The sequence below is a fragment of the Aythya ferina genome (genome assembly GCF_964211825.1).
Source record: "Aythya ferina genome assembly, chromosome: 2".
NCBI lineage: Eukaryota > Metazoa > Chordata > Aves > Anseriformes > Anatidae > Aythya > Aythya ferina.
The window spans coordinates 1287734-1314942 of NC_140297.1; the positions used below are offsets into that span (position 1 = coordinate 1287734).

At 60.4% G+C, this 27209-nt stretch overlaps 2 protein-coding genes across 3 annotated transcripts; both read left to right on the forward strand.

Annotated features, from left to right (window-relative positions):
* Nucleotides 1-4885: 4885 nt before the first annotated feature.
* On the forward strand, nucleotides 4886-9941 carry CSPG5 (chondroitin sulfate proteoglycan 5). Of its 2 annotated transcripts, none has more exons than XM_084509148.1 (5): nucleotides 4886-5048; nucleotides 5816-7049; nucleotides 7635-7823; nucleotides 8423-8495; nucleotides 9549-9941. In XM_084509148.1, the coding sequence occupies exons 1-5, from the start codon at nucleotides 4982-4984 to the stop codon at nucleotides 9711-9713; spliced, it is 1728 nt and encodes a 575-aa protein (XP_084365274.1). In that variant the 5' UTR covers nucleotides 4886-4981; the 3' UTR covers nucleotides 9714-9941. The 2 variants fall into 2 exon arrangements, with proteins under 2 accessions (XP_084365274.1, XP_084365275.1); XM_084509149.1 differs by lacking the exon at nucleotides 9549-9941 and adding an exon at nucleotides 8610-8850.
* Nucleotides 9942-15293: 5352 nt separating this feature from the next.
* ELP6 (elongator acetyltransferase complex subunit 6) lies at nucleotides 15294-27160 on the forward strand. Its single transcript, XM_084511266.1, has 7 exons — nucleotides 15294-15449; nucleotides 18417-18495; nucleotides 19696-19766; nucleotides 23823-23950; nucleotides 24453-24645; nucleotides 25668-25814; nucleotides 26247-27160. Exons 1-7 carry the CDS (start codon nucleotides 15396-15398, stop codon nucleotides 26370-26372), a joined length of 798 nt encoding a protein of 265 aa, XP_084367392.1. The 5' UTR covers nucleotides 15294-15395; the 3' UTR covers nucleotides 26373-27160.
* The last annotated feature ends 49 nt before the right edge of the window (nucleotides 27161-27209 follow it).

Sequence of the window (27209 nt, forward strand, 5' to 3'; positions counted from 1 at the left end):
GACAACTGCTCACGCTCACATCCCTGGCTGAATTAAACACCTGAAAGAACTGCTCAGAGGTGGCGTTTCCAATAGAGGACTGGGCACACTGACCTAGCAGGGTCCCACCTGCCCTCTATTCCTCCACGAGCCTCACGGTTAATTGTTTAATTCAACCTTCAGATCTTCTGTCCTCTCCTGCAGGGCTGTAGGGGCTGCCGGGATGGGTTGCCCTTTGATTAAACTGGAACTGGGAGCCCAGCCTGGGGTTATCTGCCCAGTGATAACCTGCAATTAACAATGATATCTGCAATTAACTGAGGAACTGCTTTTCCTCTGACAATGGCACTTCTTCCAGGGCACCCCGGCTCCGTGCACGCAGCATGTGCAGACCATTGTTCCCTGAAGCTGGAGAGCAAAAAGCACAGAAGCAGGAGATGTGAGAGGCATGAGAAGGTCTGGGAGGCATCCAGGGGAATGGGATCGGTTACACCAAGAGGTTGGGGCTTCCTCCTTTGTTGCAGGACAGCACAGGGAGGCACATTTGGAGTGAATTTTTGCTCCTCTTCACACCTCCGTCACGCTCAGGGTTCGCAGAGGAGCGGTGGGGCAGCAGCCCAGACAGCCACACGCGCACACGCCACGTCCTGAACCATCTCTGCATCTTAACAACATCCCCAAACTCCTGGCTGCTCTTGTCGTGCCTGGCAATACCAGCTCCACCGTGTGGTTCCTGAAAAGATCTTTTTTTTAAAAAAAAAAAAATGAATTAAAGCAAAAACTGCGTGCTAGGACACCTAACGAGTTTGGGGAGCCTGAGGGTGCGCATTGTCCTCCGCTGTCCTCCTTGTTCCAATTCCTCCTCCTTTCCCATGAGAAACTAAAAGGAAGGATTTGGCGACTCTGGAAGCTCCTTTTCAAGCTGTGGCAGCCCCAGGTTGGCAGCAACGAGCACGGAGCTGCTCGGGATAACCCCGAGGGTGCTGCCAGCCCTCGGGGACAGGGGAAAGAGGCTCCCCAAGTGCCCCCCTGCCCCTGTGGCTCTGCTGCTCCCTTCCCAGCTCTGTAGGAACAGCTTTGTGCATTGTCTGTGCTTTCTCCATGCCTCATCTGCTTGGAAATTGAAGCCTCTGGCCAGGGGTCACGGCTCGGGGACCCTTTTTGGCAGCCCCAGGGATGCTCCCTGCTGGTTAGAGGCTGCTGGGGGGCTCCTCCCGCCTGGGGGTCACCGTGCAGGGTCGGAAATGCCTCTTTGGGGTGAATTTGGATTTATTTCCCCTCGTTTATTTCCCCTTCCAAGTTGAAGCGTGCTGGGAACCACCTGGCTAGTGCCAAAACCAGCAGTCTGCTGCTGAGCGGAGCCGTGGGGAGGGCGGTCGGGAGCAGCAGACGATGAGATTTGGGAAGACCTGGGCCCACAGCTCAGACAGCAAGGATCCATTTCACCCAAGAGGAGCCCAGGATGCAGTAGAGGACACGGGGAAGCGGAGGCAGCCTTGGTCCCGCAGCATTTGGAGGCTGCTCGGGGTGGTGCGTGCAGGGTTTTCTGCAGCCTCTGGACCCGGCTCTCGCTGTTGTTTTGGCTTCTCTCCTTCAGACCAAGCAAAACCTGAGCCACAGAGGTCATTAAACACCCGTGGAAGGTGAGCAGCCACCGGTGGGGCTCAGCACTTCTGCCCTCCTGAGCTTTTTTCCTCCTTTGTTTTCAGCTGGGCGAAGCGCTGTCCTCGCTCCGCGTCCTTCGCCGTTCAACGGCGCCTTTGATTCATCCTCTCCTCCTCCTTTCCAGCAGCAACCAAAGGAAAGCCTTGAAGCTTGAGAAGCATTTCTGAAGTGCAGCGTGTTCGGTGCCACCTTTGCAAACCTCTGGGCCCCGTGCAGGTTTCTGCAGCTTGGAGGGGCCGCGAGGTGCTGCTGGCACCATCCCGGGCTGGGTTTGCTCTCACTCGTTGGTGCTGTGAGCGGGCAAAGGGTGCTGAGCACAGCCCGCAGGATCTAAGGGTGCCGTTCTGCTCGTAAGGACTGATTTATTTTCCTCAGGCTGATTTATTTTCCTTTATTTCTGTAAATCTTTGCAGATCAGAGCTGTTGGATGAGCCCTGAGCTCTGCCCTGCCCGCAGCCGGGCTGCGCGCGAGCAGCTCTGAGCCTGCTGCCAAGGTGGGCTTTTTGGGGACCTGATGGCTTCTTTTGGGGACCTGATGGCTCCTTTTGGGGACCTGATGGCTTCATCAGCCCCTGAGAGGGTCTGAGCAGCTCCAGCACCCCGGGGAAGCAGCTCCTGGCATCGAAACGTGCTCAGAGGGAGCCCTGAGGCTCTTTCCCTGCTCCTACACCCCAAGCACGGCTCCTGTCCTAGGTTTATGGCAATGTTCAGCTCAGCTCAGCTCTGCGGGGTTTGGCTGGTGCCTGGTAGGTGTGAGGTGTCTGAATTCATCCCCTTTTATCCCCCAGGAAGGGCTGGGATCAGTCAGGGGTTTAGGGCTGGCAGCTCGGCCACTGTCCTGCCCCTGGGTTGTTTTTAGCACTGCTGGGGCTGCCAGTTAAAAAATTGCCACCCAGCAATTAAAAAATTTGCCCCACGCCTCCCTCCCAGCCCTGTCCTCGCCCCCAGACCCCCTTCTACCATGGCCGAGCCCATTGCTGTGACAGCAGGGACCCACTGGGACCTCATCCTCATCCCCTGCCCCATGGGGAGCACCCAGGTCCCCGCTGCCTCTTCCTCATCCTCATCCTCGGCTGCCGCTGCCCTCGGCGGCCCCAAGCCCGGTCCCCTTGGAAACAGCTCCGCGCCGGAGCCCCCGGTGCATTCAGGGGCGGAAGCGCGGGGAATATTAAGCAGGTGCAGCCCCTTCAATCCCCCTTTGAGCGGGGACAGAGCCGGGTTTGTTCGTGCTGCGGGGAGCCCGGCCAGGCGCAGCGCTGGGGGGGGGGAGCGAGGGTGGGCACGGGGGGCACCCAAATTGAGCCCCGAGCATCCTGCTCTGAGCATCCTTTACCAGGGTGTGGGAGCAGCCGGTGTCTTTTTGCTGGGTCTTTTTTTTGCTGGGGTCTTTTTGGTGGGTTGGAGGACACGAGGTGACCTTGGGGACCCTCGGGCTCTCCCCAAGCAGCTCGGAGAGGCGCGGTGCTCGCGGGGCCGCGTGGGTGTCACCGCCCCGAGGCCCCTGCCCGGCCTCGAAGCACTGCAGGGACACCCGAACGGAGGAAAGCAGCACCGTGGGCACGGGCTGAGCCCCCTCAGCACCCCAAAATGCCCCCCATGAGCAGGCTGTCCCCGCGCATGCCGTGGTGTCCCCATCACCGTGGTGTCCTTGTGTCCCCACGGGCGCTTGGGGACGCACGGGGCCACGTCCCCGCACCTTGGCGGCGGCACGCGGGGGATTTGGGAGCTGCCCCGGGGTGGGCAGGGGATCGCACCCCCCCTATCCCCCAAAATACTTCCCCCGTGGCCCCTCTCGGCTCACCCCAGCCCTATTATCACACCGGTCACGTCCCCGGAGATGCTTTTCCTTCCCTGCTCAATCCGGCCTCTGTGCCGCCACGGCCTCTCCGGCTCGTGATGGGCAGGGGGGGGCCTGGAGCAGCCCCCGGCACAAATCCTGCCCCGTGCCCCCACCCTCACCCCCCCCCAAGGGCAGAATCGGCCCCCACACACCCAAAAATTGCCCCTTGCCCCCCACTTTGGGGAGCATTTTTGGGGAGAAAAGCGCTGAAGCGGCTGCCCCAGCACCCGGGGGGGGGGTCCCAGCCCTGCAGTGACCCCAGGGGAGGGCGGTGGGGGCCCCCCAGCTGGGGGGGGGGCTTTTTGGGGGGGTCCCTGTGCTGGTTGGAGGTGCTGGGGGGGGTCCTGGTGCAGGATAACCCCAATTCATCCTACACAGTGTGGGGGGGCTCAGTGAGGGCTGCTGGGGGGGGGTCCCACCATGGAGCCCCCCTGTTCTGCCCCCGTTCCCCAGGGCTGTTTGGGGATGCTGAGAGGGGGGCAAGTGCTGGGGGGGGGGGGGGGACACAGAGACTGGCTGAGATTTGTGGTGCTGGGGAGGGATTTAGGGGGGAGATGGGGGAGATGGGGGGGTCCCGGTGCTGAGAGATCTATAGGGGGGGGGGTCCGGCTGATGGAAGGGATGCAGGGGGGAGATATTGGGGATGGGGGGGAGAGAGATGGGGGGGTCCCGGTGCTGGGATTGCTATGGGGGGGGGGTCCTGGTGCTGGGAGGGGTGCAGGGGGGAGACATTAGGGGTGTGGGGAGAGAGATGGGGGGGATTCGTGGTGCTGGGGAGGGATTTAGGGGGCAGATGGGGGGGGTCCCGGTGCTGGGATTGCTATGGCGGGGGGGTCCGGGTGATGGAAGGGATGCAGGGGGGAGACATTGGGGATGGAGGGGAGAGAGATGGGGGGGATTCGTGGTGCTGGGGAGGGATTTAGGGTGGAGATGGGGGGATCCCGGTGCTGGGATCGCAATGGGGGGGGGTCCCAGTGCTGGGAGAGCTATGGGGGGGGTCCAGGTGCTGGGAGGGCTGCGGGGGGGAGACATTGGGGGTGTGGGGGAGAGAGATGGGGGGGATTTGTGGTGCTGGGGAGGGATTTAGGGAGGAGATGGGGGAGATGGGGGGGGGTCCCGGTGCTGGGAGGGCTGCGGTGGGGAGTCACTGATGCTGGGGGGGGGGCGCAGCCCCTGGGTCCGGGCTTCTCCCGCGACCATCACCGGCATTTCGGTGCTGAGGGGGGTGAGGGTCCCACCCCGGTGCCCCCCCATCTGCACTCCCACCCCCCCCACACCCCCTCCACGGGCGGAGCCGGTGCCTCCCGCCCGCCCCCAGCCCAGCCCGGCCCGGCCCGGCCCGGCCCCCCCTTGGCCCCCCCCCCAGGCGCGGAGCTCCGGCGGCGGCGGCGGCTGCGGGGCTCGGGAGCGGGGGCTCGGGCGGTGCCGGTGCCGGTCCCGGTTCCCGGTGCCGGTTCCCGGTGCCGGTGGCGGTGCCGTGGCCCCATCCATGCCGCCATGGCCCCCCCGCCCCGAGCCGCCCTCGCCCTGCTGCTGCTCGCCGCGATCGGCCCCGCCGCGCCCGGTACGTGCGGGGACACCGGGGGGGACACACACCGGGGGGGGGGTCCCACCGTATCCCCCCCCCTGCCCAAGGGTGGGGGTCGGTGGGGCTGAGCCCACCTGTGGGAGGGAGGGGGGCGGCCCCCGAGGCTCTCGGGGATGGGCAGGGGCCGGGGGGGGGCTGCGGATGGGTGGGGGGGGGGGGGCGGGGGGATAAGGGGGGGGGTTGGGGGTGGTGTGGGGGGGCTGGGGGGTGTTATGGGGGGTTGGGGGGTGGTATGGGGGTTGGGGGGTGATATGGGGGGTTGGGGGGTGATATGGGGGGCTGGGGGGTGTTATAGGGGGGCTGGGGTCCTTTATAGGGGGCTGGGGGCTGGTATGGGGGGGCTGGGGGCCGTTTTAGGGCGATTGGGATCTGCACTGGGGGGATTGGGATCCGCTATGGGGGGGGGATCGGGGTCCGTTTTAGGGGCTGGGATGCGCTCTAGAGGGTCCGGAGCCCCCCCCCGGAGGGAGTCGATCCCCTGGCAGGGACTGGATCCCCTTGCCTGGGGGGGGGGGCAGGATCCCGTTATGTGCCTGGGGGTGGGGGCTGGATTCCCTTGTAGGGGCGGGATCCCCTCTGCAGGGCTGGATCCCCTCGTAAGGGGGGGGGACTGGGGGCAGCGGGGGCGATGCTGGGGACCCCCGGGGGTGTCACAGCCTGGGGGGGGGCTCCCAGTGCGAGGCGGATCCCGGGGGATCCTCGGGACCCCCCCTGACACCACCATGTCCTTGTGCTCCCCGCAGCGCCCCAGTGGCCCCCCCATAATGGCAGCGAGGCTGAAGGCAGAGCCTGGGGGGGGGGCGGCTCCCCGGAGAGGGACCCGGCAAACAGAGCCCCCCCGGGGACCCCCAGCAACAACAGCACCAACCCCGGGGGGGTCCCAGCGGCCAGCGAGACCCCGCGGGGACCCCAGCTAGAGCCCCCCGGGGGGGGCACGGCCTCCACCACCCACCCGGCGCTGGGGTGCCCGGGGTGCGCCGCTGGCGGCGAGGGCGATGCCAGCGCCTTGCCCCCCACGCCCGGCTCGGCCGAGGACAACGAGGTGGCCACCGGTGTCACCTGGCCCGGTGACAGCAGCAGGGTGGCCATCGGCAGCCCCGAAGAGGCCGGCAGTGGCGAGCACCCCACGAAGGCCTCGCCGCCGGGGGGGCTCCCGGCCTCCCCGCCGAGCGTCCCCGGCCTCCCCAGCCCCGCTTTTGGCACCGGTTCGGCCGAATCCGAGCTGCTGCTGGCGGCCGGGGGCTCGGCCCCGGGGTTGGGGGACTCGGGGCAGGAGTTTTGGTCGGCCTCATCCAGCCCGGCCCCGGCGCAAGGGGCTCGTGGCCGTACGGAGAGGACCTGGCTGGAGGTGCTGGAGCCCGGCACGGCCGCGACGCCGCCACCGGGCACGGCCGAGCCTCCGGCCCCCGAAATCATCGACGTGGATTACTACGAGCTCTTCGAGGGCGCCGAGGGGTTGGGGGGCGGCCGGGGGGCCGGCGGCGCGGCTCGGAGGGAGCCGGGCGGCGGGGCCACGCCGTGGGGCCTCCACGAGCTCTACGACGACTTCACGCCCTTCGACGAGTCGGATTTCTACCCCACCACCTCCTTCTACGCCGAGGGCGACGAAGAGGAGGAGGACGAGGAGGATGAGCTGGATGAGGAAGAGGATGAGGAGGAGGATGAGGAGGAAGACGGGGGTCTGGAGGACGAGAATGGCTACCGGCCGCCCCCCTCGGCCGTGCCCCGCGTCCCCCAGGCACCGCGGGGACCCCGAGCCAGCCCCCGGCCACCACCGAAACCCCCCGGTGCCAACGGGGGCAGCCCCCCAGCAGCGCCGCGGCCCGGGGAGCGCCTGGTGCCGGAGAATGGCAGCGAGTGCCGGAGCGGCTTCGTGAGGCACAACGGCTCCTGCCGCTCCGTCTGCGACCTCGTCCCCAGCTACTGCCACAACGGCGGCCAGTGCTACCTGCTGGAGGGCCTCGGGGCTTTCTGCAGGTAGGGATTGGGGTGCCGGGGGTGGGTGCTTCGCCCCGGGATGCAGCACATCTTGGGGGGGGGCACGTCCCCGTGGAAGACGTCGGGGAGACCCCCAGCAGCATCCCGGAGGAGGGCGAAGGGTTTGGGGTGATGCTTGGGTGCCCCATAGCTGGCCCGTGTCGCCTTCCATGGGGCCGTGTCGCCTTCTATGGGGCCGTGTCCCCTTCCCCAAGGCCACGCCGGGGGCCGGGGGCTCTCCATCGCCCGCTGCATCCAGGCAGGAATTGGGTCAGGGCTGCGCGGACGAGGCTCCGGCCGCGGCGCCTGTCGGGATTGGCACAAGGGGGGGGGAGACGGACACGGGGAGGGCCCCACCAGGGCTGTCCCTGCGGGGCCACGCTGCTTTTGGGGCAGGAATCCCCCTGGTGCCATCCCCTTGTGGGGTCACGCACTAATCCCATCCCTGCTGGTTGCTGTAATCCGCAGATGTCGGCTGCACCCGGAGCCCCCCGGGGGGGGGATTTGGGGTGCGTGTTGGTGCCGGGGAGGGGTTTTTTTGGGGAAGGGGGGGGAGGACGGGACCCTGACCGCGTCCCCTCGTAGGTGCAACACGCAGGACTACACGTGGCACAAGGGGACGCGCTGCGAGGCCATCGTCACCGACTTCCAGGTGCTGTGCGTGGCCGTGGGCTCGGCCGCCCTGGTGCTGCTGCTGCTCTTCATGCTGACCGTCTGCTTCGCCAAGAAGCTCTACCTGCTCCGGACGGAGAACAGCAAACTGCGCAAGACCAAGTGAGCGGGGTGGCACGGGGGGGACACACGACACGACCCCAAAACCCCTCGCGTCCCCCAAAGCGCCCGTCCCCGCGTGCTTTTGGGGTGGCACGGGGTTGGGGTCGGTGGTAGAAATGCTGCTGCTGCTGCGTGGTTAATCCTATTTGAGCCTCTACTGGTTCCAGTTCATCTGCCCCACTGGGAACTGGGGGCACTGGGTTGGGGAGGGGGTGTGATGGGGTTTTGGGGTCATGGGGGGGTGGGGGAGGCTGCCACCGCCCCTCTGGGGATGCTGTGGGGTGGGTGAAGGTCGGGGTCCTGTCCCCTCACCCCGTCCCCAGCCACTTTTCCCCCGTGTCCCCGGAGCCAGGCGAGGAGAAAGCGCTCCCGGCGCGGGTCCCTAATGAACTGTTAATTAGCGTTTGCCTGGGCCAAGTGTAATTAGCAGCAAAACTCCTGCCAGCCCTCGCGTCCCCCTCCGTGGCCGTGACTCCTGCCTGCCCCCGTCGCTCCCTCCACCTGGGGGCACCCCCCAAGACCCCATTCTCCCCCTAATCACTCCGTGGGGACCCCCACCCCAAAAAAAAAACCCCATGGCACTGCTCCCCCCCCGGCAGATACCGCACCCCGTCCGAGCTGCACAACGACAACTTCTCCCTCTCCACCATCGCCGAGGGCTCCCACCCAAACGTAAGGATGCTCGGGGGACACCGGGGGGGGGGGGGGGGGTCCCCGTGCTGCTGGGCTTTTTGGGGTTTTGTGGGTTTTGGTCCCACCACCGCCGCTTTTTTCGGCTTGCCACAGAGAGACGCCAAGTGCCTCGCCGCCTGCGAGCCGCGGGAGGAGCGCGGAGCCCCCCCAGCCCGGGCCTGAGCCGTTTTCCCCGTCTTTCGACCCGATTTTAGCACCCGTAGTGCCTGCGAGAGACCCCCCCCCCCGGCAGGAGGCTCCCGCTTCTTGTGCCCCCATCCCCGCCGTGCCCATTTGGGGCTGCGTGATCCCCAAACCGGAGGGGACAGCAAGGGGGGAGAGGGGGACACCCCAGGAAGGGTTTTTTGGTTTTTTTTGGGGGTGCGGCGGCACCAGGAGCGGAGGATAGAACAAAAATCAATAAATCAATAACAAAATGCAATAAATTAATAACAAAATGCAATAAATTAATAACAAAATGCAATAAATCCCACCCCACGGGGCTCCTGCCAGCACTGCCTGGGGTCGCTGCTTGTCCTAGGGCGGGGGGACACACGCGGCGGTGCGTGGTGGCCACGATTTTGGGTGCTGGAGGTGCCGGGGGCTCGCCTGGGAACGAGCAGGGATGGGTTCAAACCCTTTTGTCTGCCCTTCCCGTGGGCTCAAAGCCACCAGGATTCCTTCTGGGGGATTTTTTTATTCCCCTCGGTGCCCTACAAGGGGCTGGGGGTGTGGGAAAGGGGAGGGGGGTGAGGTGGTGGTGGCGGCACGCCGGGGAGGTGGGGGCCTTTCCGTGCCTAAAAAGGGGGTAGGGGATGGAGAGGGGCTCTGCCAGGGAACGGGGACAGCACGAGGGAAAAGGTTTGAAACCCCAAAAGGGTGAGAGTGGGGGGAGAGAAGGGAGGAGAGGGGCTCGGGATGGGGGTGCCCAACGCTGGAGGTGCCCAGAATTGGGGTGCTGGGGGTTTTGGGCACCGGGAGCGCGCCTTGGGGTGCTCCGTGGGGGTCTGCCCACCCAAAATCCCCAAACCCAGCCCTCCTTTCTCTCTCTAGGACGACCCCAACGCCCCCCACAAGCTGCAGGACTCCCTCAAATCCTGCCTGAAGGACGAGGAGCCGCCGAGCATCCCCAGCGCCGCGCCGGCCCCGCCAGAAACCGGCAAAGGGGGCGAGCCGGGGGGCTGCGGGGTGCCCTGCCTGCACAACAACCTGGCTTAGGGACCGGGGGGGACACCCTAAACCAGGCCGGCCTCCCCGTGTCCCCCCCGTCTCCCCGCCCGTGGCATGCTTTGGTGTGTTTTGTACAGGGGGACAGCGCGGGCAGCGCCGTGTCCTTGGGGTGTGTGCTTCGTGCTCCGTGTCCTGCCGCTTGGCTCCGTTCCGCGCCGTGGTTTCTAAGCCTCTGCTGTTACCGCGCCACTTTTTGGGTTTTTTTGTACTTTTTATTTGTTTGTTTGTTTTTTTCCCCCCCCGTCCTGCAGCCCCAACCACCCCGCTTTTTTTTTTTTTTTTGAAATATGAGTCAAAACATCAAAAAAAAAAAAAAAAAAAAGAAAAAGAAAAAAGGGGAGATGTTGAAATAAAAGTTTTTTTGTTTTTTTTTTTTTTAAACTGAAGCCTCTCTTGCCGGTGTCTGCGCTCTCCCAACACACGTTGCGGCTGCTAACCCTGACCCTAACCTCAACCCCAAACCCAACCCTAACCCTAAATCTAACCCCAAACCCAACCTTAATGCTAAAACTTGCCCTAAACCTAAGCCTAACAGGAACCCCAACCCTAACCCCAACCCCAACCCTAACCTTAACCCTAACCCCAATCCCGACCCCAACCCTGACCCCAACCCCAACCCCAGCCCCAACCTCAACCCTAACCCTAACCCTAACCCCAACCCTAACCCCAACCCCAAACCTAACCCCAACCCCAAACATAACCCCAACCCCAACCTCAACCCCAACCCCAACCTCAACCCCAACCCCAACCCCAACCTCAACCCTAACCCCAACCCCAAACTCAACCCCAAACCTAACCCCAACCCCAACCCCAATCCCAACCCCAACCTCAACCCCAACTCCAACCCCAACCTCAACCCTAACCCTAACCCCAACCCCAAACTCAACCCCAACCCCAATCCCAACCCCAACCCCAACCCCAACCCTAACCCTAACCCCAACCCTAGCATCAACCCCAACCCCAACCTCAACCCTAACCCCAACCCCAATCCCACCCCCAACCTCAACCCCAATGCCAACCCCAACCCCAATCCTGACCCCAACCCCAACCTTAACCCTAAACCTTTCCCTTCCCTTTTCCGTGGTGGCGTTGGCCACGCTGCTGGTGGTGTAAATCAGGAAACCCCCCCCGATTTCCACCCGGGCTCGCAGGGGGGACGCGGCTCCGTGGCTCCCTGCCCGCTCCCTGCCGGAGAGGATCTGGCTGGTTCCTTGGGGGGGAGAGAGAGGAAATTAAGCAATTAATTAAGATGTGATTATCAGCGTGCCGTGCTCGAGGTGAGCTCCCCGGGGCCGGGCAGCGCTCAGGCTGCGGCTCGTCGCCTTTTGGCTGCTCGTGGCGCTCGCCATCGGCCGCTGGAGGGTTAATTAATTAATTCCCAGCCCCGTTTTGGGGGATTAACGCCCGGGAGCTGGCTCGGCACGGCCCCATTTCGGAGCCCTCTCACCTCCCCAAAGCTCTCTCACCCCGGTGCCCCTCTCGCTCCGGGGTTTTCATCCCTCGCCGTGCCTCAGTTTCCCCTCCGGCCGCTGCCACGTCCCCATCCCGCTGCCTGCCCCGAGGTTTGCCGGAGGACAGAGCAGCCCCGTGACTTTTTCCATCCCCGTAGCCTCCTCCCAGCACACCCAGAGACCCAACCCCATTAAATGGGGAGCTCGGGGATGGCCATTAAATTTAAATGCCTCGCTGGTTTCCTTTTTGGGGGGGGGGGTGGCCCTTTTTTGGCCGGGTGACGGCTGGCACGGGACACGGGACGAGGAGAGGCGGCTGGCACGGGAGCCACGTTTGTCCTCATCCCTTCCCTCGTCCCCTTTTCTCCCTCGGACACGTCCCGGGAGCAGCGTGGAGACAAGGAGCCTTTCTTCCCTCGGGCTGGCCATAATCCCGATGGCGTAAGGGGCACGGAGGTCGGGCTGGTGGGACCGATCCCAAACCCTCCTCAGCCTCCTGAACCGTCTCCGGGGGCTGCCAAAACCCCATCCAGCCCTAAATGCACACACAGGGGGGCTCCTGGGGACCCCAGGGCATCTCAGCTGCTAAGGGGAGCCCCCAGGTGATGTGTGGGGACCTTGGTGGCCACGGACAGGGGGATGCCACCGATTATTCCTTGATCCCAGCCTAACAGGGAGCAAACCCCGTGTGAAACCGAGCCCGCGCCGGGTTGAACCGAGAGGAGGAAAGCAAAATCCTCTTAGCTGGGCAAAAAATGAGCGCTGCTGAGCGCGGGGAGAGCAGCTGTGGCTGTGTTTGCTGATGCCAGCGAGGCTCCCACCCCGCTCCATCGCCGCTTTCCAGCTGCGGGGCCGGGGGGACCTGCAGGGATTGGGATGAGGGGAGAGGCAGGAGGCGAGGAGGAGGCTGAGCACGGCCTGAGCTCGCTCCTGGCCCTCATGAAGGGATGTGGGAGGCAAAGAAGCCAAAGACAAATGGGCTGAGAGCCTGGGTGAGGCTTTAGGGGCGCTGGCAGGGCTTCAGAGGAGCGCCGCGAGCAGCAAACCCAAAAGGAAATGCCCCAGGAACAGGCTTGGATCCGTCGCCGGCTCCTCGCCGACCTCGGGCTCGGGAAAAAGGTCGGCAGAAAGTGGGAACGAGGTCGGATCACCAGGGACAGCCACACGGGGGGCGCAGGCATGTGGGGGAATCCGACCGGCCAAATCGAGATGGGAATAGAAAGGAGAAAGGGCAGCGACAGCAGGAGGAGGGAGGTGATGGCAAATGAGGGGCTGAGCACTCAAAGATTTGGTAAAACCAGCCCTAAACATGCCAGCTGCAATGAATAAGGGAGGTGCTCTCCACCCAGAAAGTGTTAATTGGGGTAAATGAGAAGGATAAGCAGTGTACGTGGCTTGGAGAGGGATTTTCTGAGCTTTATCCTCAGAAAACTGGCTGAAGGCACCTGGGACCTGATCCGGGAGCCCCGGCTCGGGGCCAAGCTCTCCTTTTTGCTAGGTGCGACCAAAAGGCAGCAGGGAAACACGGGCCGTGCTTCAGGGAGCTCACAAATCCACCGCAAAGAGCCGGCAGATGGAGACAAGCCGTTGGGCAGACAGCAGAAAGCAACGGAGGCGACGCTGGGCTCGGTGCCCCCGTTTGATCCCCGTGGAGGTGTCTGTGCCATCACGTCCCTGGGGGGGCTCCTCGGAGCTGGAAAAGGCTCGGGGAGTTTGCTTCCAGTTGTAAAATGACCTGGAAATTGAACCCAACCCTCGTGCATTATTCCCTCCAGCTGCTTTCTGCCACGGCAGGGCCGTGCCCTTTTTCTTGCTCGTTAACCTCTCCCGGCCCCGAAGCCCTAATGATCTTTCATGCTCCTTTGGCTGCCCAGCACTTTGATTTGCCCAGCACTTTGATTTTGTTTGGGAACACCCCGGGCAGCTCGGGATCATCAGGGGAGGTAAAGCAAAGGTTTTCTCCCTAAAAAATCTCTCTTCCCACACGCTCACACCAAGGAGCCCGGTGATTTCAGTTAACCCTCCCCACCGTGCTCTTGGGAATTGCTTCAAACACCGCACGGTGAAGTGTTTTGATGTGTTTTAGTGTTGTTTTTTTTTTTGGTGAATAATTGCTTTTTTGCCACTCGTTTTGGTCCCACATGGCTTAACGGTAAGCAGCACGGTTACCTACGGGTGCCACACGGCTCCTCGATGCCATAGGTGCAAGGTTTGCTGCACTGCAAACGCCACAAAAGTAAAAAAAGGCAGGAATTTATGTTTCATTCACAAATGGAAGGCTCTAAGGCTCCTGGAGGAGCTGGAAGGGAAGCGCTCCGGGGAGAGAAACGTGACGGTGCAGGCAAAAAGGTGGCCAGAAAACGCCCCGATCAGGGCTCTCCCAGCACACGGGAGAGCCCTGAGGTAGGAACAGCTCCGGGCTCTGCCAAATCCCTCTGTGAGCCAAACCCCAAGGGCTGGGAGGACAGGAGGCAGAGGGAAGCGAGGGAGTTAAGGCAGGGAGCCCGGCCGGAGCTGGTTCCCCACGCCCCGAGAGCGGAGCCGGGTTCCCAGCGCTCTGAAAAGGGTAGGAAAACAAAAGCCCAAGCGATGCAGGCTGTTAAAGCAGCTTTCAGCTGAAGCTCCTACCGCGAGGAAGCCGTCCAAGGGAAGGAGAGGAAGCCCTTTCACAGCTCTGCAACTGGTTAAAAGGCAGGAAGCACGGGGCTGACCCCAAAAAGTGGGTTTACTGCAGCAGAGAGAGGTGGCAGGGGGGTATCTCGGGGTCTGGGCGCCTCACCCAGCCTGTGCCTACGTTCTCTGAAAAGGGTTGGGGAATAGGGTGGCAAATTTTACAGATAACACGCAAATAAACATCAAAAATAAAGGGGGAAGAAGAGCTGCAGCGGCTCGACCAAATCCCCACGCAGCCCGCTGGCTTTTCTGCGGCTCTCCCAAACCAGAAGATGGGGGAAGCCTGAGGCTAAGGCAAGCGCTGCGTGGTCCCAAAACTCTTCTCCCAAACCCCAAAATTTGCAGCTCAGGGGCTTCCCAAGTTGCCCTCAGATCTCTCCTCCATGGCTTAGTCCCCTTTCTCCTACCAACTCACCCTCCTAAGCCCACAAAACCCTTGAATAGTGATAATTTGTGGTTCTTTCTAGCCCTGTGCTAACAGACTTGTGTCTCCTGGCTCTTTCTCAGCGCTTGCCATTTCTCAGCATCTCCTGATGCCCCCTAATGCTCGCAGCAGACGAGGCAGTGCTGGGACCACGCAGCTCCTCCAGTCCCCTTGGCACATCTAGTGCTCCACACGCCTCCCTCAGCCGGGCAATCCTCCTTTATACTACAAAAAAGAGAAAAAAAAAAATTCAAAATAAGGGGGCAAGCGCATTCAGTGCCAAAAAACGTGAATCCAGGTGCGGGGGGTGAAAATAACTCTACGTGATTTGGACGCTCACGGCTGCAGGCTGTAAATGAGCTGTTATTACTCAGGGAAGAAGCCAGGAATGATGTCGGCTCTGCTGTGAGAGCCCCAAATAAATGCTCTTCAGCACCCCAAGGTGCCGGTGACTTTTTGGGAAGTGTTGAGGACATCGGAGAGCCCTCGTGAAGCCACCAATGTGCCATGGCTTGGGTGAATGGCCGGGTATTGAGGGTGGTGGCTCGAGGTGTAGGGTCTGGGGGGAGTCCAGGCACTGGTGGCGGACCCCAGGGGCGATACTGGGCCCAGTCCCGTTACTGGTGTGGATGATGGGGGCAGGTCTGTAGGACTGAGGTGACCACGAGGCAGGCTGAGGGAGCCCTGGGGCCGAGCACTGCCAGCAGGCGGAGGGACAGCACCGCACAACCACGGCACCACAGCGGGGTCGGGGTGCCAAGGGACCCCCAAAACCCCCCCATGGCCGTGCCCAGAGCCCCCAGCCCCATCCAGCCTGGCTTTGGGCACTGCCAGCAATGGGGCACCCCCAGCTCCTGGGGGCAGCTGCGCCAGCAAAACTGTGACAGATTTCCCCCTAATTAATTTTCCCCGGCCGCCATTTTAACACCGGGGGGACCCCCATTAATGGCGGGGGGGGGCTCATCCATCCTTCTCCCCCCCGCTCCGCTCCGTGAACACGGAACCGGAGGAAGGGGAGGGAGAAGAGGGCTCCGCCTGCCGCATGCGTGGCTGTGGTGTCCCCCCCCCTACACACACACAGCCCCGGTAAAGGGCAGCGGGAGGCAGCGGCAGCCCCCGGCCATGCTGGGGGAGCTCAACGAGCTCCTGGGCGCCTCCCCTCAGCGCCCGGGCACGGTGAGGGCGGCGGTGGCGGTGGCGGGAAGGGGGGGGTGATGGCGGAGGCGCGGGGGGTGCTGGGAGTTGTAGTCCGGGCGGGCGGCCGCCATGGCGCGGGCACGGCCACGCTGCCACCACAAGCACTGTCCCCATCACCACTATCAATGTCACTGCTGTCCCCATCTCTGCCCCTTCTGTCCCCACAACCCCGCCTGCAGCCCCTAGGGGGGCTGCCAGGCTTCTGCCCCCATCGGGCGTGGGGCTGCTGGGGGCTGTGGTCGTAAAATGGCTGGGCAAAAGAGTTGCCCCAAAGGTTTTCTAGCCCCTCTGATGTATGCAAGGCGCGCTGTAGGGGTTTAGGGTGCTTTAGGGTGCTCTTCTCGTTTATTTTGTCCCTGTAGGGTGGGTTTTTGGGCTAGTTCATAAGTCTTGTGAGGAGCATTGAGGGAAGTGGGGGTGTTTGGTATGGAGAAAAGGAGGCTGAGGGGAGACCTCATTGCTCTCTGTAAATACCTATAAGGAAGGGGTGGGGAGCTGGGGTCGGCTTCTTCTTGTAGATAAAATGGATAGGGCTAGAGGGAATGGCCTCAAGTTGTGCCAGGGGAGGTTCAGGTGGGAAATGAGGAGACATTTCTGTCAGAAAGAGCAGTCAGGCATCGGGACGGGTTGCCCAGGGAGGTGGTGGAGTCCCTGTCCCTGGGGGTGTTCAAGGAGAGGTTGGACGTGGTGCTTGGGGACAGGGTTTGGTGGTGGCATTGGTGGCAGGGGGTGGTTGGAGCAGGTGATCTTGGAGGATTTTTCCTGGGAGGGGGTCTCGGTGGACAGGGAAACCGGAGAGAAAATCGAGGGGAAGGACCGTGGCCAAGCAGCATCGTGGTTCGACACTGCAGCCCTGCAAAGTGGGGCTTGACGCAAATTGGGAATTCAGAAGAGCAAAACCGACAGGAGGTTTGGCCTCGAGATCCCGAGTTTTGACTTGGCAGTGTAGGCAGAACCTAGCAGAGGCGCCAGGCATCTGTGCGGGGATTTGCCTCAGATTTGTGTTGGCTCTTCCATCAGCCGGGGATGTGGACTTCCTACAACACACCCAGATGTCCTACCACACCTGGGCTACAAGGGCTGGCCAGAAAACAGTGTCCTGCTGCGTTTAAAAAGCACCAGCCCTTTGCAAATCTCTTCCCATCTCTGCCTTTCCATTTTCTGCATCGCCGCGGTTAAATCCGCGCCATTTTCCGAGTGCTGACTGCAGGGCTGGTAGGTGGAAGAAGCTGCTGCCTGCGTGGGTGTATCTGAGATGTCACCACCGAACGCTTGTGACATCTGCCGCTGCCCTGCCGACTGATTTTGGCGGTTTCTAACAAGTCGCTGCAGCTTCTGCTTCGTAGCCTGCAGGTGGAAAGAGCGCGAAAGCAGCGTGCGGAGAGACCAGGGGCAGGCAGAGGGAGAAGGTGCTGCAAGAAGGAGGCCTTCCCTTTGAAAGTGCTTCATCCCAAGCTCTTTCTGGCCTTGAGAAGGATGTGCAGGTGGGGGACGAGGATCAGACCGTGCACCCCCATGAGCTGTGGTGCAGCTGCTGCCTCTGGAGGTGCATGGTTCGGGCATTCCCATCACGTACACGTTGGTGATGGAGAGTTTTGGGCACAGTCTAAGCAGCTGCAGTGCGACAGCGAAGTGAGGATCGGCAGGATTAAAGGTCAATAACGGGAGGTTTTGAAGAAGCTAAATAATGTATGCTCTGCATGGCAGCATCCCACTGTGTCCTGCACAGCGTGCGTGGTAGCGAAGCGCAGAGCTTTCCGAGAGCTGTCAGGTGGACTTTGCTTCAGCGGGCACGAGGAGGGACGTGGGGCTGCCTTCAGGCTGACTGAATACAGGAGGGGAGTCTGAGGGGATGGAGCAGGAGCTGAACCAAGGAACACTTGAGCTTGTGCTATTTTAACACAGAAACCCCTCCATGCTTCACCTTTGAGGGTGCATCCCGGCGAGATTCCCACCGTGTGGTGCCTCCTGCTATTGTAATGACCACCGAGGTGCACCCTTTTTTTTTTTTTTTTTGCATGGAAAAATGCTCTCTGGCTGGGGCAGAGCAGCCTTTCTGGACCCAAAGTCCTGCCTTGCATCCTGTGCAGACACGTTTATATATTTGCTGTTCCATTAGCACCGCTTCACAACACGTGTCAGGCATCGGGGAGCTGCCTGGTAGATGGCTTGCAAATTGCCTGCGGGTAGCGTGCTTGTTGCTGCGAAGGGCTTTTTGTTTTTCTTCTAATAGACTGGAAAAAAAAAAAGCATTGGTAAGTTCTTTGTGATTAAAAACAACCCGTCTGTGATTTGTATTGATTAAAGAGAAATCCTGGCTAAGGTTGTAATGGCAACAAGCGCCTTGATGAGACGGGTGCTGATAACAAGCACGCGCTGATGAACTGAATTAATTTCCTGCGTGATCAAAACAAGGTTTATACTTCGTGCGGGGAGCTCTGCTCCAGTGGCTGTATTTAAATGGTACAAACGTGGTCTGGGGTTACACTCAGCAGGGCTGGGAGGACTGCCTGGGACAGTGGGAGCAGGGGAGGGAGCAGATCTGGTGGCTCTTGTCCCCGTGTCACCTGCGCCACTTTGTGCAGAGGGAGGAGGAGAGCTGGGAGGTGGAAATTGCTCACAGCCACCCGTGGTGAAGGTGTCCAGCACCAGGAACGTGAAAGCAAGCTGTGAAAGCTTCTTGGTGGGCACAGAGCGAGGGGTCCCGCCGGGTCTGAGTCCAACGTAAGGGCTTTCAGGTGGTGGGCAGAGCTTCCATGGAGAGCTCAGCATCCACTGCTGCCATGGACCAGCATCCTTTTGTAAATGGATGGGTGGCTGCAGTGCTGCTTCTGCCTCCTCTATCACCTGCAGATCCTCCTCTGGCTGCAGACCCGAGCAGTCACCTTGTCTACCCAGATGGAGCCTCTCGTCCTCTGTTCAGTTCTTTTGCTTCTTCTTTTCCAGGGCAAATTCACGCTGCTGCGGGACACCAGGACGGACGGCAGCTTCCTGGTGCACCATTTCCTCTCCTTCTACCTCCGAGGTACGCGAGCAGCAGGGCTCTGTGAGGCAAGGGCTTGTCTTCGCCTGGTCCTTGGAGCTTCCTTCCCCGAGCAGTGATTCTCCTTGAGCAGAGGCTGGTTTTGCAGAGCACGTGGCGTCCCTGGATTAGCACAAGGCGTCAGGATTTATGGATCCCAGTCCCGGCTTGTTCTTGGGACGTGCTCCATAGCCTTGGGCGCTTGGGACTTGCCCCGTAGCCTTCATCTCCCTGCAGCTCGTTTCGTCATCAGCGCAGGGCAGGCTGGAAATCACAGGGGCACCCCAGAGCGAGGTGATGAATGCGGTTCCTTCGCTACCAAGCCTTTCACAAACACAATTAAAATACAGCAGGAACAACTGAACAAGTAGATAAGCCGGGAGCGGGTCAACAAACAAACAAGCAGAGGGTTCGCCGAGTTGCCTAATTGCTTTTTGGCTCACCTTTCACCTGGGAACAACCTGCCAGCCCCTGCAGAGAGGGCGCTGGGTGCTTGGGCTCCTCAAACTTTCTTCTGGCAAAGCAGCCGGCCCCACAGATGTGCTCAGACCAAACTTCTCCACCTTGAAACTCAGCTCTGAGTGCTGTGGGGCTGAGAGCATCCTGCCCCCAGCTCCTGTTTTCCAAAACGAACCTGCGCTCCCCCGGCAGGGAGGAGCAGGCACAGGGATCTGGTTCGTGCCCAAGCCACAAGGCCGGGTCGTCACGTGCTGGCTTTCCCCAAAATCACGTTTGAGCGAGGTGGCTTCGTCAGCGTTGCTGGTTCTGGGTGTAATTCCACACAAGGTCACTCGCTCTGCGAGAGCCAAAACAGGGAATTTTGGCACGCCAGCGGTTTCAGTAGTTCGTGTCATGGTCGGCCGCTGGCCTCCTTGCAGCAGGACCAGCAAACACTGCAGGGAGATCCCAGGGCAGAATGGCATGAAACAGAAAAAAAACCCTATTTTTTAAATTTTTTTTCCTCTTTCCCGTTCTTTCCATTTCTTTTTAAGCTGACTAAAATTTTCCCTAAATCGGGGGAACCCACAGAGAGGTGAAAATTGGGAGCCCGGCCGCGAGCAAGCGGAGGGGCTGCCTCGACCTGCCTCACTTCCAGGCTTTGGCAGACAGACCTGCAGCCTGGCTGCTGTGATTTGTGTGCCTCCACAATGGCAGCTTGCAAAATCTGAAATAATAACGTGGCTTTTTTGTCTTCTCCCCCAGCTGGCTGTAAGGTTTGCTTCGTGGCCCTGCTCCAGTCCTTCAGTCACTACAACATCGTGGCACAGAAGCTGGTAAGTCTCCTGGCACGGGTGAGTAATTCCAGGCCCAGTTTTTGGTTTTTTGGGGGGAAAGAAATGAGGATGAGGGATGGGAACTGCAGGTGAGCACAGATTCACGGGTCTTGATGGGGCCGACCAGGCTTGGTGCTGCTGCAGCAGGGAACAGAGGGATGTGGTACGGGACAAAAAGCCAGGTTTAGGATTAGGATCAGGCTTGTCTGATTAGGATGCTCACTGCAGCAGCCCCACCAGACCCCCCCTGCCTGCTTTCTTTAGGTTTAGAGGAGTTTTCTGGTGTTCCCCAGACAAGCCCAGCCCGGTGGGTGTAATTTCACTGGTGCAGTGTCTGTAGGGCCTCTCTGTGCTCCTGCACATGGCACAGGAAGGCTGGCTTTGTCCTCTGGCCTGTGGCTGCGTTGTCCTGAATCATTTTGGGCTGAAACACCCGTAATTCAGGATGATATCTGCGTGCTGCTCTTGGCCTCTGGAGTCCTGTAAACGTGGGAGGAATTTTGGTTTGGTATGTCACCTCATACTCAGTTTTCACCCTTTAAAAGGAGATGAATGGTCTGAGAGCTCAGACCTGAGCTAATTAAAAGGGACTGAGCAAACGAAGCATTTCCACATGAGGCTGTGACTCTCGGCCAGGTGCTGAACCTGCGTTTCCCCTGCAGAGCGCATCCCTGCTGAGCAAACCAGGCGCTGTGAGCACCAAATAGTCCCTGCAGACAGCAGGAAACCTTGGGGGGAGCTTGCTGAGAGGGATGGGGACCCCCTGACCGTGTCTGCTCTGAAAGCAGCACCACATCTCGGTGGGTTTCTTCACGTGGGGAAATTTCCTGGCATGCAGTGTGCGTGCGGGCTCGCAATAGGCGGCGGCGTCATCTCCCTCCTGGGGGAGCCCAAAAATCAGAGCAGACGGGTGCTGTGAGCTCGTCCTGAGCCCCGAGCAGCCGGAGGTTGGACCTCCGTGGGTTATTTCTGTCGGGGTTTCCCTAAGGTCTCGCCTTTGCTCGCTGCCTAAACAAGCACCTCGGGTGGTTTTGGGCAGGGTGGTTCCGCTCGTGGACCTGTTTAGGATCAGAGCCCTGTTTATGAGTGGAATTTTGGAATTTGCTCCGTTCGCAGCCGGCAGCGTGGGTGAGATCCGAGGCAGAAATCCTTCCCTCTGCGGGCTGCTGGAGCCAGGGGGACAGGACTCAGACTTTGCAGCGGTGTCCTGTGCTCCCCATTGAAATCTGGTGTTATTTCCCACTTCCCCACAGCGTTGCCAGCTCGCAGCAGCCCAGAACCAGTTCCTTATCTCTTGGCCAAGTGCAGCGACTTCTTTTATACTTGCAGGAAGAAGCTTCCCTGATTTTTTTTAATTTTTTTTTTTTCGTGCCTGCCCTTCCTCCGCAGTAACAGCTTCACCTTTTCCTTTTCTCCTCACCCCGCTCCTGAGGATCCACGCTGAATTCTGAGGGACAATTCATGGTGTTACGGCCTTCCAGACAGCACGCTGGGCTGTAGGAAGACTTAATAGCACCGGGGCAGCTTGCCAGGTCGTGGTTCCACCCTCATTTTTACAACGTTTGCTTTCTTTTAAAGGAAAGACGCATTTATCCCCGCTCAGCCTCCCTTTTACCTGCTCCCCCGTCCCGTGCTGCGACGCCGAGACCCCAAAACTGAGGACACTGCCTGCTCAACCTCTGCTTGCCCCTGCAGGTGCTGCCCTGAGGGAAAAACCTCGCTGGATCTCCTGCTCACGGCGCACTTTGCACCTTGGCTGCTGCTCGAGTTCGTGACCGCTGCCTCGCCAGCTCTCGCCTGCAAATATTTTGCTGGCCAGCGGCGAGTTTTTTGGCTTTCAGGGCCGTGGGTGAGAGCCGTTGTGCTCCTGTGTGGAGCTGGCAGCCCCCGTCACGCCGGGCTGTAATTTCAGAGGCGTCTCCGGGCTCGATCGATAAGGGACGGGCTGCCAGAGATAAGGTCTGCGGGCGATAACGGAGCGTGGCGCTGCGAGGTGGTGAAAGCTTTCAGGCTGTGCTGCGGCTCCACAGCAAGGACGTTTGTTGTGGCAGGCCTTTTAGTGGCCGAGCAGGTGCCGTTGGCTGTTTTGGGCGCTTTTCTCACCGATTTTGAGCTGGCCGGGGGCTTCCCGTGCTGCTCCCTGAGGTGCTTGCTGCTCAGGTAGGCTGCAGCTGCGGTGCGGTGGTGTTAAACCTCATCCAGTGCTGCATCTCTGGGACCTGATTCCAGCTGGAAAATGAGCCTGGACGTGCTGGGCTCCCCCAGGAAGGTTCCCCTAGGAACATCAAGCACTGAGGGGCTCCAATTCCCCCGTTAGAGCCATCCACACGCTGCCCCAAGCTGCCTTTCCTTTGGGCTGCCTCCCTGCCCTCGATTCCTGAATTACCAACATCAAGAGTGAGCTCAGAGGCTGGTTTAAGTGCTAGTGAGACTCCTGCAGGCTCCAGAAATTCCCCGGGGGCTCAGGGCCGTGAGGCTGCCCCGAATCTTAGCCCTGCCCCAGGTATGTTGGTGTGGGCTTGCAGTAGTTTAAGAGGTTTGTGTTAGCTCTGCACCCCCGCCCTGCTCCTTGTGGGGTTTTAGTCAGGAATTATCACCCAGCAAAGCTGGATTCTGCTGTCTGGAGCCCTCTGCGGGAAGGGCAAACTTGGGGCCGAGTTAGGAACTGGCTGGGCACAGGTCTGGAGCCCTTCACCCCTGGCCGTGACCGAGGACGTTGCCTCCGAGCCCTTTCCTAATTGCTGCAGGCAGCAATTCCTGAAGGGATCTCTTCCCCCTAGGGTTTCAGCAGGGCAGGGGGAGAGGTGTAAATCTGTCTTCCCTGTCATCAGCACTGAGCCCGTGGCAACTGCTAAGCCCTGCAGGAGCTCGGGGTTAATCCTCCTGCAAAGGACCTCGTCCTTATCTGCTCAGACCTCCTCTCCTGGGGGGCCCTCCGTGCTCACAGAGCAGCCCCTGGCAGGGGTAGCTCATCGATCAGGTGCTGGGGATTGCTTTCTGATCTATTTAAATAAAAAAATAAAGGAGGGAGGAAGGTGAAACGCTTGGAAAACCTCCAGGGCCTCTTCAGAAGGAGGTGCTGGGAGCGTGCCAGGCACCGTGCTCGAGCTCCTGGGGGAAAAGCTGCTCCGAGCCGTCGGCTCCGGCGTCCCCAGCTCTGTGCCCAAGTGTCCTGCAGCTCCCAGCAGGGCAAAAAGCAAAAATAAAAATAAAAATAAAAATCAGGGAACTGCTCTCTCAGCATCCTCGCTTCTGGTTCCTGGCCTCTGGCTCAGCGCTGCTGCTGCTTCTTGAGGATTGCTGCACGGAGCAAAAAAACTGTTTTGATTTCTGAGAGTCCTGTTGCGAATTTTCACCCAAAACGGGGGCTGAGGCAAGCTGGGGGGCTGCGGAATTGCCAAAAGCCGCCCTTGGTGGTAAAGGAGGATGAGATTGGTGAACCGAGCCTCGGGTTGGGATCCTCTGTGTGTGTGCCAGGGCTTTTTGTGCTGGATGTGCCCCGTCTCGAGGCAGGCTGAGAGCAGGAGCCGGGGCTGCAGCTCGTTGTTGTGGCCCCTTTTCCTCCTCCGAAGGGCTGAGGCTGCTTCCCCAGCCGTGCTGCCACCTCCCAGGCATCAGGGTGCCCAGCTCGTGCCCTCCTCCAGGAGCGTGGGTTGTGCTGAGGAGCTGCCAGGGCGTCGATCTTGCCACAGTGATGATTGGAAAGCAGCGAAAACCCTTCAGCCAAGGAGGTGAAGCAATCAGCACCTGCCCACACCCTGCCCCTGTCTTCTCCCTGACTCTGGATAAGAATTTTCTCCCGTGCTGTCCTCCCAGGAGCAATTCCAGCTCATTTGCACACCCCAAATCACTGCAATTTCTTTTTTTTCCCCCTGGCAAAATGAAGGGAAGTGACCGTGTCCACCAGCTCATGCAGTTCCAGGAGTCACCGAGGCAGTGGCTTTATTTCAGTGAGATGAGATCTGATCCCAAACAGCCTCGCTGATCCTCTTGGATCTGCTTGCACCCTTTTTCTGGAGCTGTTTGCTCCACGCCGTGGTGTTTTCCTCTCCGCAGGGAGTCAGCCTGACAGCCGCCAGGGAGCGGGGCCAGCTCGTCTTCTTGGAGGGCCTCAAGTCCTGCCTCGACCTCTTGTTTGGGGAGAAGGAGCCGTCGGGAGAGCCCAGTCCTCTCCAGTTCCTAAGGTAAGCCCCTCTTCTGCTGCAGAGCAATTCCTGCCAAAGCAGGGAGCAGTAGCGAGGCCCTGGGCTGAGACCAAGCTCCCCTTGAGCTTCCCTCCAGGGCTCAGTAGCTGTGCTTGACACCGGGACACACATTGGGATGGAAATGCCAGCGCCACACACATTGCTGTGCTTTCCCTGCTGCTCAGAGAGGGATTTTGCCCCCCCTTTTCCAGCATTTCGGGGCAATTTCTGCTCCCATCCTCGCTGCCAAGCGCGTTGTAGCTCTAGAGGAAGCGTATTTCAGCTCTCCAGCTGGCTTTTTGTGCAAATAACTCACAACCAACCAACCCAAACCCTTTGGGGTCGGGTGCAGGGGCTGGCAGGGAGGCATTGAACCCAGTTGTGGCACAGCTTTGGGGACAGCAGGGGTGGCACGGGCTGGCGATCCCCTTTTTGGGTCAGCGGGGTGAGGAGAGGGACAGGAGGGCAGGCAGAATCCCTCAGGGTCTCTTTTTAATTCCAGCGGGAGCACCTCCAACCTCAAAGCCCTGTTTGACTTCGTCCGGACCTCGCTGACACCCGCCGAGGGCGACTCGTGGCAGGGCCCCGTGCTGCTGGTGGACGACCTCAGCGTCCTGCTCAGCCTGGGCGCCTCGCCGGTGGCCGTGCTCGACTTCATCCACTACTGCCGGGTCGTGGTGTGCTCTCAGCTCCAGGTACCTCTCCCTCCGTGTGCTTCAACATCCCAGAGCCTCCGGAGGCAAAGCCTGGCTTTGTCTCCTTTACCTTCCTCTGCCTGGTAGGGTTTTGGAGGGCTTTGTCCCTCCAGACAGTTCAAATCATCATCCCAAGGCCACTTTTGGGGGGGTTGCATCAAACCCTGGGGTCCCCCTGCAAGGTTTTTTGCAGCTGGTTTCCCAGGAGGTGCTGCAGGAAGGGCTCCCCGTGCCCCTGATGTGTGAACAGAGCTTTGGGGTGGAAAATGCCGTTTTTAAGAGCTCTCCAGAGATCGCTGCTCACCCCCATTTTTGTGTGCACGGGGGGAAGAGGCAGCTTGGGAAGGTGACGAGGAGTCTTGCAGGGGACAGAGATGAAATTCCAGCTCCTCCTGTGGTTGGAGGGACTGGGTCTCTGCTTCCAGCAGCCTTCAGCTTTTGTTCTGACAAAACCCAGCCAAAACTCGTTACAGCCACATCCATCCTTTGCTATTTACACCACGGCCACTTCTCTCTTTGCTTGAGTGAGAAATAAAGTAGATGGCATCGAGTTTTGTTGTTTTCCACCTCAAATCGTGCCGGGGTGTTTGCCCTGTACGTCCTGACAGGGGATGTTCAGCTCGCTGGGAATATTTACCTCCAAAGCAGCTAAAAAAAAAAAAAAGATAAATCACGCTAACACGCTTCTATTTCTGCCCAAGATGTTCCGAAGCCTTCAAGTACATTTTAATTGATTGTGGCTTTGGTGTTATTTTAAGCCCTTGGCAAGCTGCACGGGCTGAGGCAGAGCCTCTGGGGAGGTTTGTAACGGAGCTGGCGCACACACACCCCCATGGATATACGGCGTACAGAGAGCAAGGTGTGTCCGAGAGGGGTCTGTGCCTTATATTTATTATCCCAGGGGACTCCAGAAGCAGGGGACACACCGCTAGATGCCCGAGCATTTTCCTCTCGCTCCCTCCTCTTCCTCACCCCCAGCGGGTGGGCGAGGGGCTCAGCACCACCCGGCTCTCTCCTTCCAGGGGAACATCGTGGTGCTGGTTCACAGCGGCGAGGATGGAGCAGACGAGGAAAACGAGCTGCTCGGGACCGCCCTGGGTCATCACAGCGACCTGATCCTGTGGGCAGAGGGGCTGGCCACCGGCTTCTGCAAAGATATTCACGGAGAGGTAACGGAGCAGCGTGGTCTGCAGCCCCCAGCGTGGTCTCCAGGGTTTGCTGGAGCCCCCGGACCCTTGTGGCTGCGGTGGGGATGTCTCAGTGAGGTCCTGCCCCCTGGAGACTTCCCATTTCTGCGGGATGGAAGGGGTTTACCCAGCACCAGGCCCTGCACCACGGTGATCCAAAGGGATAACAGCTAGTTCCTGTGAAACTTTCTCAAATTATCACCTCCACGGATCTCAAGCCTGGCCCGGAGTGGTCTCTGTTGGGTTGGGAGGGCAGCGGGGTCGCTGGGGGCTGCCCCCAGGGGTGATAAACTGTCCCCAGGCACCGTGTGATGGATTTTGTGACAGCGACAGCCTTCCCTGGTGGCGCTGGGGGGCAGAGGGTGAGGATGCTGCAGCCCAAAGGTTGATGTTCCTCTTCCTTTCCCTTTGCAGATCAAAATAATTAAGAGGCTGTCGCTGCAGTCAACGGAGCAGGACGTCGTCCAGGTCTACCAGTACAAGATCCAGGAGAAGAACGTCACCTTCTTCGCGAGGGGGCTTTCTGCAGCCGTGCTGTGACGCAGCCAGCTCCAGGACAGCACCTTTTTGGCAGAGCTGCCACCGAACCACCCCGCCGGCCTCACCCCTGCCTTCCAGGAGCAAAACTCCCTCGCGGAGAGAGGCTTCGACGCGACACGCAAGCGTGGGCAGCGGCTTGCCAAGAGCTTATTGCATCCCTTCGTCCTCCCACCCCGTTCCCAACCTACCAAGGCCACGAGGAAGAGCGAAAAACGGCCGAGGGTGCCCCTCAGAGCGTGTGAGCACAGGCAGGAGGGTGCCCCGGGGGCCGGGCGTGCCTCGCCTTTTCCGCTGGTGCCAGGCGGTGCGGCGGCGGCGTGGCGGGGAGCCACCTCCCCACCCTGCCACTTGGCGAGGTGACGCAGAAAGGGCGGAGGAGGTGGGAGCGTGTGTCGCAACCCTTACCTTTCTCCCAGCTGGGGCGGAGAGGTTTGCTCAACGCCCCGTTAAAAAAACAAAAAAAAACCAAAAAAAACCCCACGGCGCTATTTATACGGCCGCTCACCTCGCCTTGCGCTGGCGTTAAGCCCTTGGGGCGGTTGCTCCTTGCTTTATTTTCCCTCTTTTCACATAAAACTGGCTGTGTCCGGGTGTTTGGGGTGTGAGCTCCCAGGCTCAGCCTTGGCTTTGGGTGATGGGTGCTTGGGTTTTTTGCTGTGCCCTGACCCTAACCCCTAACCCTAACCCCTAGCCCTGTTAACCCTAACCCCCAGCCCCCTAACCCCAACCCAATACCTGTCTGCACTTGAAGCACAGCCTGTTATTAAAATATCAAACATATATTTAAATTTTCCGGCACCTGCCTGTATTTAAAATGCTTCTGGGGGCTCCTGATCC